A 13,243-nucleotide genomic window follows, 5' to 3' on the forward strand; every position below is an offset into this window, starting at 1 on the left:
CTCTCTCTCTCTCTCTCTCTCTCTCTCTCTCTCTCTCTCTCTTTTTCTGTGTGTGTGTGTGTGTGTGTGAGAGAGAGAGAGAGAGAGAGAGAGAGAGAGAGAGAGAGAGAGAGAGGTGCTAACCAAACTTGGGTCCTCTAGAAGAGCAGCAAGAGATCTGAGCCATCTCTCTAGCTCCCAGGCTATAATATCAATGGACTGCTGTGTATACATCGTGTGTGTGTGTGTGTGTGTGTGTGTGTGCGTGTGTACACTCAGTTGAGCATGCATTTCTATGCATATGCATACAGAGGTTGGAGGTCAATCCTGGGTACTGCTCCTTAGGAACTATCTACTTCACTGGCCTAGAACTCACAAAGTCACACATTAGTCTATTAGTCTACAGTGGCTGGCCAGCAAGCTCCAGAAATCCCTTGTCTCTGCCTGCCAGCTTTGGGATTACAAGTGCACATCACTGGGTCTGGCTTTTTGTTTTGTTTTGTTTTTCAAGACAGGGTTTCTCTGTGTAGCCCTGGCTGTCCTGGAACTCACTCTGTAGACCAGGCTGGGCTCGAACTCAGAAATCCACCTAACTCTGCCTCCCAAGTGCTGGGATTAAAGTCGTGCACCACCACTGCCCATCGGATTCTGGATTCTAATGATCAAACTCAGATTCTTTTTTGGAAGTGGTGGGGGAGGGCAGGGGGTTGAGATGGTTTTTCTCTGTAGTCTTGACTGTCCCAGAACTCACTCTGTAGACCAGCCTGCTTCTGCCTCCCAAGTGCTGGGATTAAAAGCATGGGCTGGCCCAAACTCAGATTCTTATACTAGCACAGCATGCATTTTACAGTCTGAGCCTCAGCCTCCATTATGTATTTTTTGTCTCTCCAACAGAATGAGCTACATGAGACAAAACCTTAGTTTTGTTTAGTATTTGTTAGTTTCTTTAGTATTGAGCCTAGCAGAGTAGAGGCTCAATAGCTGGGTCAGAGGAGGTGCCCACCATTATTATTCTGGTTTGATAAGGTCCTTTCTTCAGATACTCAGTATCTCTTTCATTGGTGACTGCTGTACCCAAGACCTGTGCTCTGGGCTGAGATAACCAGTGTGAGCAAGATGTGGACTCAGCCTCAACTCCTGACAGAGTAGAGCCATTAGAAATGCCTTCTCTGCAGCAACTTAAATTAACAGCTTCTTTCCTTTATACAAAGTGAGAGGGATAATATATAAAAGTTGAATATCAAGCTGGTGGCAATTTGTCTCACTAGGTGAAACAAAAACCCAGTAGGACTCTCTTTATCACTAGATGCCCAGTGGGAGTGGGGAAGACAGACTGGACCTGCAGGGACAACAGGATCCAGAGTGATTCCTTCAAGGAAAGAGGAGTCATAGGGAAGACCCTGCAGACTTTGGTTGGAGGCTGGGGTTGGGGGCGGAAATCCTGATAGACTTAGGTTGTTGAGGATGTTGTTTCTGGTGAAAGGCAGTTCACTGGGCACTACCTTTAAATCAAAGCACACTAACCCAGACAAGGCAGCAACTACAAAAGACTGGTGGTGGTAGGCTGAGGGCTGGGGAAAAACCAGGAGGCTGGGCACAGGAGGATGCCCAAGCCCACTGGCCTTAGGACAGGAGTCTGCTGGGAAAGGGGTTCAGTTAATAATACTGCTTCACATAGCCCAAACAAAATTGGTAGTTGCCCACAAGAAAGTCAAGAAACTCTCCAGGTTCCACTGGGGCCCCTAAAAATCCCTGGGAAATTTTCAAGCAGAAGATGAAGAGCTCCATGTGGTTCTGGGGATGTTGCTTTAGGGAGTCTGGAAAACCCTATGATGTTAAGAGTTTTAAGAGCCACCTAAAAAAAGGACACCGAAAAGAAGTAGGTGTTCCAAGGGGGAGCCCCTGAGACACTTTACTTCATTTGGAGCCCTGAATGAGATTACTAAGAATTTCTGTGTTGGGGTTTCTGATGGGGCTTCCCCAAGAAAACCACAGAACTGCCGAATTTGCAAATGGAGCTGAGGTGCTTCAACTAAGCACATGTCCATCTTGGTGTTGCACTGAAGAAGCCACAACAGGTAAGAGGAGAGCTGCAGCTTGGGGAAGGCCAAGCTAGGTGCTCTGCCCAGTTATCACTCGTTCACTGCTCCTAACAATGGTGTTTCCACTGGGCAAAGGGTATCTACAGGGCTGGTTATACCAAAATGACTGGCCCATTGGAGCCTCACCCACATTCAAAACAAAAGTAAAAACAAAACAAAAAAACAAAAAGAGTTTCATCTGATGGGGCCTAGTTCTCAGTGAACAGGGTTAGTTTCTTATGGAGTAACTCCAGGGGGTAAAGTTCAGAGCCTTGAGGGAGGAAGCTCATTCTGGGGAAGACGTGCATCCACCCTACAATTAAGGTTAGGGAAGGGCTTTTATTCTGGCAGCTGAGCATCATTATTCGATTTTACAGGTAGGAGAGACAAAAGACAAGAGACACAAACAGGTACAATATTTTTCCAGGTGACTCAGGCAGGCAGGCAGTAGTATGGCCAGAGGCTGGAGTTCCATCCTTATGGCATCACCCTACAATTAACAGAGATTCTGGGGCAGGTCATCTGTCTCCTTGCACACATGCCACTCTCAATGATTGACATGGCTGAGATTTTAACAAGAAAAACACTAACAAGAAGCCCATCATGACTGATGCCACTCAACACTTGCCATGCCTGAGTTTTACTAGTACCACAATTGGAGATTTCCACACATTTGGGACCCTGCTACTGATGATAAAGGCACTGTTCTCAGATACCCGAACAATACAACAATTGCAACATGGAATGAGTACCTTCTACAAGCAGCTTTTCTCAGCCCAACAGTAGCCCTGAGTGTCTATTGCTAGTCTGTCTGGATTATTAATTCCTGAACAAGGCATGGATGCAAAGAGTCTGGACTGTGAAATTAGGCCAACCTCAATTTAAGACTAAGTTGGCTGAGAAACATTTAAGCTCCATCATTTAGCCACTGGGAGCTTTGTATACAACCTGGGAATAAATTCACATACCTTGGAAAGTTACTGTATGGAACATATGAATGACCACGTATTTCCACAAGGGGAAGATAGTGGCTAGCTTAAGCCAGCACCTAGAACACTGCTTGCCTTATAGTGGCTGTTCAGTAAATTTGCCTCATTAAGTAAAGGATAAAACACCTGAAGTACTGAAGGTACAAGAAAGGCAAAATTCTTTCCCCTTTCCTAAAGGATGCTATATTTGGAGCATACCCTGAGTGACTACCTGAACTGGAAGGCCTCAAAGCTGCAGCCTCCAGGGAAGTTAGGGGATGTCACTCTGGCAGCATCTGTACCTCAGAGGAGACTGGACCTAAAAGGACACGGGCAGGCATCTTCCACCAAGGCTCAAATAACTCCAAGGGGAACGTCCCTTACCCGCTGGTCTCGGAAGAATGCATATCCAGAAATGGTTCTACCATAACCAGCTTTTCTGCACACACTCCCCCTCTGCTTACCAAGCAGAAGTGGCAAGTTACCAGGTATGCTGCCCGACAGGCTCTGGAGAGTCTCGAGTCAAGAGACATTGGAAGGTAAGATTTTAGTCAGTGGAGATCTAGTGAATTTGCCCCCAAGCTGCTGCCTTAGGTCGGTTTAGCGTTTTTCCAGGTGACTGGAAGAAGACTTGTAGTATGAGGCAGCTGGCAATTCTCAGGTCCCAGCTGCCTCTGCAGACAAGAGGCTGGCTGGCCCAGCAAGGTACCTCTTCCACCTGCCTACTGTTTGTAACTGGCAAGACCCTACCTGTAGTTAGGACCACTCAGTCAGCTAAAGACAGTCAGCAGGCGATAAAGGCCAAGGGCTTATGTCTACTAGGAGATGCTTCAGAGGCTGTGTCTGAAGCGCTGGAATTCTGCCCCTCCTGTAATCAGCTGAACAAATATTTGCCCCAAAAGAGAATCAAAGAAAGAGAATGAATAGAAGAGGTCACAGCCCAAACCAACAGGAACTATTTAATCATTTATCTCCCCAGGGAGTTCATTTACAGATTGGCTTTTAAGTCTGGCAACCCTCAGCTCAAGGGAACCCACCTTTACCTCAGCCAACTCTACTCTGGTCATCTGACCTCTACTGACAAGTGACCTCCTTGCCTTTACAAGAGCTACTGGAGGGAAAAGGGGTGAACTTTCAAAGAAATGGGAAACTAGAGACAGGATGGGGTCCCAGGGCAAACCCAGGAGTTCTCTTGTCCAGTAGTAAAGCAAAGTGCTTGCCCCGCCCTAGGCCCAGCCTATGGACAACTAAATTCTTGACATTCCGGAGTCCATGATGCATGGCCCCTTCCACCTCACTTCCTTCAATGGATGACTTATTTTCCAGTCTGTCCATTTTCTACATGTTCTGAGGGGACAGAATACGTCTCAGAAGCCGCAATATCCCCTATTCCAGAATGCAGTTCACTCTGAAATAGCTACCAGTAAGGGAACTCTCACTTCTGTCTCACCCTGACTGATGTGGAGAGCAGAAGGGTTCTCTGAAGAAAAGGCACTCATTGGTGTCAGCCTCTGTTCTCTTTATCTTTGAGAATCACAATAGTCTGTTAGAGCCGGGCGGTGATGGCGCACGCCTTTAATTCCAGCACTTGGGAGGCAGAGGCAGGCGGATTTCTGAGTTCGAGGCCAGCCTGGTCTACAAAGTGAGTTCCAGGACAGCCAGGGCAACACAGAGAAACCCTGTCTCGAAAAACCAAAAAAAAAAAAAAAAAAACCAAAAACCAAAAACAAAACAAAAAACAAAAAACAAAAACAATAGTCTGTTAGAAACTAAGGCTCCAGAAGGTAAACCAGACTGTCCAAGGTCACATGGCCAGTTAAGTGACAGGGCCAGGACTCACATCCACATCCAGTCTGTCACCAAATCTTAATTTCCTATGGAGCTTCACAAACTAGGTTCTTGCTCTGACAGCAAACAGTGCTTCAGTAAAGAGGCCCCAGGGCCCTGACCAGAAAAACACTGGGCAGAGCAGCTGGAGATCCCCAACCGCTCCAGGGCAGTGAGGTGCAAAGTCCTGGGGCTCAATACATGGCACAGCAAGGGCTCCACAGACAAGCCAACCATGCAGAAAGCTGCATACTTTGGGGAAAATGAACTTAGGGGCACAGCACAAACACAATTGGCCCAGACCACCCTTCTCTAAAATCAGACGACACTCAGCCACTCGAGCCAGTGGGGGCTCCTGCCTGGCCAAATGGTGGGAGTACCATGCATGCAAGTCCACAGGAGCCTGAGGTTATCAGCTCTGCAGTTTCTCTGGGTATTATGTTCATCACCCCAGCCAAGGTGACCCATTACGTGAGAGTAAGCAGAACACAGGGAGAACTTGCTACTCTCATAGGTTTTAAGCCAAGTAAACACACAGGCTGTTTTTCTATGCTGAGAAATTGGAACAAAACTAAGAAACTGTAGGGCCACAAGGGTAGCCAGAATGAAAGATACAGGTTCCTTAAAAACTGGGTCATTTATAATTCCAAAGTTAACCTCCTGTATTAAAATGAAACCAGGAAGGTCTCCTGAACAATCGATATCTTCAACAATCATGCCATACAACAGAAAAAGACGAAAAAGGGCAGTTATGGATCTCCACAGGGACGACACACACAAGGGGCGTATGTACACAAGAGGGGCGTGGTTCTTACCCAGCCGCCGTTCTCCTGGATCCAAGGCTCTAGGTGGTCATTCAGGTAGGTGGCCATCCAACTTGCAATCCGACTCACCAATACCTGCATCTCCTTGTCTACGCTTTCCACGCACAGTGCCCCGCCAAAGGAGAAAAAGGCCACAATGCGACCCCAGTTTACCCCATCCCGAAAGAGTTCATTCACTACCTGTTCAAAGCTCTGATATGCTGTCCCTGGGGTTATATGAAGCTGGGATGTCAGATCACTGAATGCTCTCCGGTACCGCAGTTCAAACTCATCACCAGCCTCTCTCAGCGCTTGCTTCACTGCTGCCATGGGGATTACCTCCCGCGCATCCAAACTGCTGCTGTGGCCAGTGGCTCCATTCACCGCGGGGCTATCCGCCAGGTGCCAGGATGGGTTGCCATTGATGGCACTGGGGGTCTCCCTTTCTGGTTCCGTTTCTTCCGGGGCCTCAGTCCTATTCTCTTCGACATCACTAAACTGACTCCAGCTGTATCCTTTCTGGGAAAGCTTGTAGGAGAGAAAGTCAACCACCAGCTCCCGGTTGCTCTGAGACATTTTTATAATAGAGATGGGCTCAAGCAGTCCATTGTCCAAAACACCTGCTCACTCACTGGGTCTGCCCTGTGTTTAGCGATTCTCTTCCAGGATCCAAAGCCAAGATAAGGTTCTGAGGAGAGAAAAAGAGCTTCAGGAGAAAATTTTAATATGCATGTCATTTACCTTAAAATATCCCCATTCCTCCTCCGGGTACCAGAATTGGTTTCTTTGTGGCTCTTATGAAGGTCTGAGTCCAGGTTCTAAGAGACTTCAATGAAGTCAAATTGAAAGGACCAGCAAGCTTTGAATTGTTTCATTAGCCTGTTTTTACTACAACCACCCACCCCTTTTTCTCTGAAATGCCTTTCTCCAAAAGTCACCCCCACTGGCGTATCACCACCACCACCACCTACATTCAAATCTATCTCCGGCGACAGCAAGCAGGTGCAGCCCCCGGAAGGTCTTTTGTATCATAGGTCGTGAGGAGGTGGTGACTGGGTCGCCGGTAACTCAGCAAAAAAACCAGCCCCGGCCGGAGGGATCATGCGACCTGGTAGGCAGCCCAGAAGGCGACAGAGGAATTGCGAAGCTTAGGAACCTGCCCCCTCGCTTGCTTCCTCCATCGCCCGGATCGAGGGCGGCCTCTCTGCTCCGCAGCCTCCAGCCACCCGGGAGCCCAACCCCCCTCGCTCTAGCACGCCCCTTGGCTCTCCGCCTCCTACTGGGAGTCAGGAGAACTCTCCCGGAGGTATGGGTTGAGTGTAATTTCCCCCACCCCTCCTTTCTTTCTATTTAAGTACCAGCCCTGGATGAGGCTTCCGAAACCCTAAAGGGACTTCTCAGTGAATCTCAAGGTTTCGCGCAGAGACGCGGAGAGGGGGAGCCGGCTTCGGATCTGCGGTCTGATTTCGGAAAGACCACTCCCGGGCTTTTCCGAGTGGCGTACGCCGGAGACCCCCCACAAACACCGCTAGTTGTCTTTGAATTCCCCAAAGGCTCTGGACATAGCACTGGGGGACTGCCAGGTCCTCCATTCCGCGCCCGGACACAATGGCCGCCGGCACCCCGCACAAAGACGGGGTGAGAGGGAGGCGCTGAGCCCGGCCACCGGCCAGGAAGAAAGGTCGAGGCTCCCACAGCGGAGACCTCGTTTTCCCGAGGCCGGGCCCAAGGCGGCCTCCTGGAGCCCCCTGCAGGGCTCGAGGGCCGGAGGCCGCTACGCGCTGGAGCCCCGGGTGGGTGGGCTGAGGCCTCGCTTACTGCTCGCGCTCCCCTAGGCCGGGTACCCGCCGAGCCACCGCCCCGTTGCTAAGCAACCGCCCTCCCTCAGGGGCGCCCCCTAGACCTCTCTGGAAGGAGGGGTCTCGCCCCCGCGGCCCGCCTCAGCTTAGCCAATCCGCGGGTCGAGTCGGCACGGAAGCGGGACGGCAAAGGCTCCCATTGGGCGCAGCGCCTGTCAGGCACAGGGGAGGCGGCGCTCTCACCTGCGAGCCCAGCGAGCCGTGGGGGGTCACATCCCCCCTTCATCGGCCCGGTGGCTTCTAGACACGAGGGCGTTTTGCGGCTGAGAAGTACGCCGCGGACTTGGGCTGGCCTACCTGGCTGACTGCTCCTGCTGAATCTCCCGGAGAAGCCGGCCTCAGTTTCCCCTGAAGAGACCGGGGGAACTTGCAAGCGCAGTCACTTCCGGTGCCGCGGCAGCGCGCGCGAGCCCGAGACGCAAAAGGAGTGCGCGCCAGGAGGGACTGGCGTCGAGAAATGGGCCAGCAGCGCCACCTGGCGAGCGATTTCAGCAGTCGCAGGCGCATGGAAGGCTTACAGTTCACACTCATTCAATCTAGTTCTTTCACCCATCTATCCCTTTGTATACTACAGAAAAAGTGCTTTTTCCTGGGTGTCCAACATCGGATAGGTTTCTCAACTTGTGTACTTTCCCCCTCACTTTAAAAATAGGTAGCAGTATTGACCTTTCATTGACTGCGTATCAGTAACTACTCGAAAAGCCTGAAGAATAGAAAACCCTTAGTTTGTTCGGATTGTTGAAGACAACCGGTTATGAATGAGACAAGGCAAGGTCTCTGTTTTTATGAAGACTTATACCTTAGGGGCAGAGACAGTATCCAAGTAGGAAAATACACAAACAAGGTAATCTTTAATGCTTTGGGAAAAAAATCTTGACATTGTGATGACTGTGAAACGTGAGTGCCTTAGAGTGAGTGAGTGCCGACTCTTGCTGACCAACGCAATAGAAAGACATTTATTTAACTTCAGCCCAGTATGTCCTCAAATCATGTAGCATAGGATGACCTTCATTTTCTTTTTTCTTTTCTTTCTTTCTTTCTTTTTGGTTGTGAGCCCAGCCTTTAACGACTGAGCCATCTCTTTTCCTGTCTTAACAGTATACACAGTTTATGTGTTGCTGGGGATCGAACCCAGAGCTTTGTGCATAGTAGGCAGGCATTCTACCAAATGAGCTATAACTCTGTTTTTCAAAAATTATTATTTTATTTGGGGGTATGTGCACCTGAGTGTGGGTGTGTATGTACCACCATGTTTATATGGAGGTCTGAGGACAACTTTAGGAATTAATTCTGTTCAAGAGTGGAACTCAGATCGTCAGCTTGCGAGAGAAGTTCTTTCTTTTTATACGGGGTCTCCTTATGTAGCTGTTTAACGTGGGCATCACCTAACAGCCCCGAGACAGTGGTCTTTCACAGAAGATGTGGCAGAATATGCTGTTGGCAGTAGAGTTCGTTACACCTTTTTGGGAAGCTTGACTGGAGTTGTGGTGAATGCCGAGAGCTGAGCCCGTGTGGGAACGGACACACCAGAATTGTTTCAAACTCATTATCATCTCTGAGTCTCATACAGATTCCAGGTGGGTGTAATTAAACCAGCCAAAGGATGTAGAGACTAAAAGAAATTAATAAATTACCTGAAATAAGAAAGGTTGTGTGTGTGTGTGGGGGGGTGTCAGGTGGATCAGAATGGACTCAGGCTGCTCTAAAACCAAAGTCATGGCTTATCCAACTGGACGATCTTGGATCTTTCTTGGGATCCGAATGTGTGTCCTACATTGCTTTCACCTTTGCCAGCCTCACGTGTTCCCCTGTTAGCAGAGACGGCAGGTCTAACAGCTTTGCTGCAATGGCCTGAAGGTTAAATGAGGGACTAGCTGGTGACTCATCCTATAAAGATGTTCACCCCTTAGCCTGACAGCTGGACTTCTATCTTGGAATCCACACATTGAAAGGAGAGAACTAACTCAAAATTGTTCCCCCACCTTCCAGCTCCTGGTAAGGTACATCGGCGCACACGAAAGCACGCATACACGTGCACACGTGTTAAATCCTGGGACCTGATCTGCCACTCCCTTCCCCTCCTGCTGCTCTATTGTAAGGCTGTACCAGGAATTTGTAAATAAATAAATATGCTGTTGCTTTTCTTCCTGGAGCCATAGCCTGGTCCCTTACTGCCGAGAGAAGCCTTGTAAAGGTTTCTCTGGCTGTTTTGCTCTCAGCACTGTCATGTAGCCTCTAGTATGCTCCTCAATGCTCTCTCAATGCTTTTCCACTATAAGGCCTGCCCATGGCCTGGTGTTTGTGTGCCCACCCTCTATAATGCTCACTGTTAGAAGGGGAATTCTGAATCAGCTCCTTCCCCAGACCAGACGACTAATAAACTTGTCTTCTTAACAGATAGATAGGGTTTTTTTCTTTTGGTTTGGTTTTTCCAGACAGGGTCTGACTAGCGCTGGCCTTGAACTCATAGACATCTGCCTGTCTCTGCCTCCCAAGTGCTGGGATTAAAGGCTCGTGCGACACCACCTGGCAAGTTAAGTGTATTTTTTTAAAAGAATTATGAGTACACTATAGCTGTCCCAGACACATTGGATCCCATTACAGATGGTTGTGAACCACCATGTGGTTGCTGGGAATTGAGCTCAAGGACCTCTGGAAGAGCAGTCAGTACTCTTAACCTCGGAGCCATCTCTCCAGCCCATAATTCTTTTTTTTGGTTTTTCGAGACATGGTCTCACTCTGTTGACCAGGCTGGCCTAAAACACAGAGATCCACCCACGTCTTCTCCCAAGTGCTCAGACTAAAGGTGTGCCCACCAGAGCTCCCCATGTTCCGTGGGGTTTGTTTTGTTTTCATTTGTTTGTTTGTTGGTTTGGTTTTTCGAGACAGGGTTTCTCTGTGTAGCCCTGGCTGTCCTGGAACTCATTCTGTAGACCAGGCTGGCCTCGAACTCAGAAATCTGCCTGCCTCTGCCTCCCAAGTGCTGGGATGTTTGTTTGTTTTTAAGAACTTAGAAAACCAGGCCAGTGAGACGGCCCAGCAGGTAATAGCACTCAACCCTGACACCCTAAATTTGATCCCCAGAACCCACATTCAAACCAGATGTGGCCATTTACATGTGTAATCCTAGCCAAAACACTATGACAGCAAATTGGGAAGGAAGCAGAAGCCAGGACATTGAGAACAGCTGCCGAACAAGAGAGACCTTGCCTCAAAAACAAAGAAAACAAGCAAGGTGGGGAAAACATACTCTCTAAATGCTGTTCGATCTCCACATCATCAACATTCTCTTTTCTTTAGATTTTATATGTATGAGTGTTTTGCCTGCATGCCTGTGGTGTACCACATGTGTGCCTGTGCAGTAAACCTCAAAAGAAGATGTCACATCTCCTAGGACTGGAGTTACAGATGGTTGTGAGCCACCATGTAGATGTTGGGAACTGAACCTGGGTCCTCTGAAAGAGCAAAATAAGTGCTCTAAACTACTGAGCCATCTCTCCTGCCCCACATAATATCCAATGATCAAATAAAATCAGTCACCAGAGAATCACTGGTTGTAATGTGTTAAACATTTGTACAAGTTCCTTTTTAAAAAATAGAATTATAGCCAGGCGGTGGTGGTGCACACCTTTAATCCCAGCACACGGGAGACAGAGGCAGGCGGATTTCTGAGTTCGAGGCCAGCCTGGTCTACAGAGTGAGTTCCAGGACAGCCAGGGCTACACAGAGAAACCCTGTCTCGAAAAACCAAATCAAACCAAACCAAACCAACAAACAAACAAATGAAAACGAAACAAACCCCACGGAACATGGGGAGCTCTGGTGGGCACACCTTTAGTCTGAGCACTTGGGAGGAAGACGTGGGTGGATCTCTATGTTTGAGGCCAGCCTGGTCAACAGAGTGAGACCATGTCTTGAAAAACAAAACAAACCAAAAAGCTAGAAACATAAAAACATTAACTTTGTAAGAATACACATTTAATCGCCCATTTCCCGCCTTTAGGAACTTTTAGGTAGTTTCCATTCTTTTCCCATTACAGATAATGCTATAATTTGTCTAATCTGTGTTCTGCATATGTTGGCATTTGTAAGATAAAAATTCCTAGAAGTCCAATTATCAGTGTATGAGCAGATTAATCTGTTTTGACCTTAATAAATATCAGCAAAGTGTTCCAAGTAGCAATTGTACTAGCTTAGCTTCGTTAGTAAAGTATGAGGTGTCTAGCTGTTCACATGGCGGGATCATAGTGTGTTATGATGTGTACACACGTGGGAACCCAAGGTCTCACACAACAGGTTAGCTCTTCATTACTATGCTCCAACTCCGGCCTTGTCCAGTTTTATTTTGTTTTAATCCTTGCCAGTGGGATAGGTTAAAACTGAAAGGCACCTGGGCCTGTAATCCCAGGAGTTCAAGGCCATCCTCTGGGCAAAGAATGTTCCAGTCCACCATGCACTACAAGGAACCCTGCAAGTATTAGTTAGAAACTCTTAAAATATTAGCAACAAGGAACCCTGCAAGTATTAGTTAGAAACTCTTAAAATATTAGCAACACGAAACAACAATAACAAAACACCACAGGAAAACAACCTTTTATTGACTGTTACTGTGAGTGAAATCGAACAATTTATTATACTTTTAGTTGTGGTAAATGCTCTTGTATTGCTTGTTTTTTAGTTGGTCTTTCTATTCAACTTCTTTTACTTTTTAAGGATTTATTTGCTGCTGGGTGGTGATAGCTGACGCATGTCTTTAAGCCCAGTACTCGGGAGGCGGAGGCAAGCAGATCTCTGTAAGTTCAGGCCAGTCTGGTCTACAGAGTTGAGTTTTGGGACAGCCAGGGTTGCACAGAGAAACCCTGCCTTGAAAAACAACAACAACAACAAGTGTGTGTGTGTGTGTGTGTGTGTGTGTGTGTTCACATATGGAGATCAGAGGACAGTTTATAGGAGGAGCTGGTTCTCTCCTTCCACTATGTGGGTCCCAGGTATGGAATCCAGGTTGTTAGGGTTGACAGGAAATGCCTATACCTTCACTTAATGTTTTAACTTGAAAATGTGTGTGCGTGAAGGGGGGGTTGTTTGTTTTTATTATTTATTTTTATTTTATTTATTTGGTTTTTTGAGATAAGGTTTCTCTGTGTAGCCCTGGCTGTTCTAAAACTTACTCTGTAGACCAGGCTGGCCTCAAACTCACAGAGATCTGCCCATCTCTGCTTCCTGAGTGCTGGGATCAAAGTCATGTTTCATCACCACCACCTGGCTTCTCACGGAGGACTTTAAGTGCTACTTACTCTTGCATTCTAGGCAGTTTCATGAAATATTCCCTCCTGAAGATTTAGGTGGTTTCCACTTTTGAAACTGTTGTATAATGTAGCAGCCTGGTCACTGATTTCCTCATTTCTCCTCTTGACCCCCCGCCTTCGGTGATGGTAAGATTGTGGATGGGGTAGGCCAGATGTGCCCCATGTTTCTTGCCAGCACTAAAACTCTGCTTCAGTGATTTCAGACCTCCTTGCCTCCTGTTCATCCAGGAAGAACATTTGAGCTGAGTTCTAGAACTCAGTGGACATGGAAGAAATGACAGGCATGGAGTCCCTTGGGCCAGGCTTATTTCTTAACTTGGAAGGACTTGGGCCTTCTGGTATGATCAAATAAATGGTTTACTTCCTTTCTTCTTTCCTTCCTTCCTTCCTTCCTTCCTTCCTTCCTTCCTTCCTTCCTTC

At 47.8% G+C, this 13,243-nt stretch overlaps 1 protein-coding gene across 4 annotated transcripts in view; it reads right to left on the reverse strand.

Annotated features, from left to right (window-relative positions):
* The window catches only part of Bcl2l1 (BCL2 like 1), a 50,984-nt gene extending 43,044 nt beyond the window's left edge, over positions 1-7,940 (reverse strand). Inside the window, exons 1-2 of one of the 4 annotated variants that reach the window (XM_028774926.1) lie at positions 7,815-7,940; positions 5,671-6,346 (exon numbers count right to left, since the gene is read on the reverse strand). In XM_028774926.1, coding sequence (XP_028630759.1) covers positions 5,671-6,234 — 564 coding nt within the window. In that variant the 5' untranslated portion in view covers positions 6,235-6,346; positions 7,815-7,940. Of the gene's footprint in view, positions 1-5,670; positions 6,347-6,430; positions 6,512-6,629; positions 6,955-7,814 lie in introns of those variants that run through there. The other 3 variants (XM_028774929.1, XM_028774925.1, XM_028774927.1) reach the window with 3 other exon arrangements.
* Positions 7,941-13,243: the final 5,303 nt, after the last annotated feature.

Source organism: Grammomys surdaster, unplaced genomic scaffold (assembly GCF_004785775.1).
Source record: "Grammomys surdaster isolate TR1022 unplaced genomic scaffold, NIH_TR_1.0 251, whole genome shotgun sequence".
Classification (NCBI taxonomy): Eukaryota; Metazoa; Chordata; class Mammalia; order Rodentia; family Muridae; genus Grammomys; species Grammomys surdaster.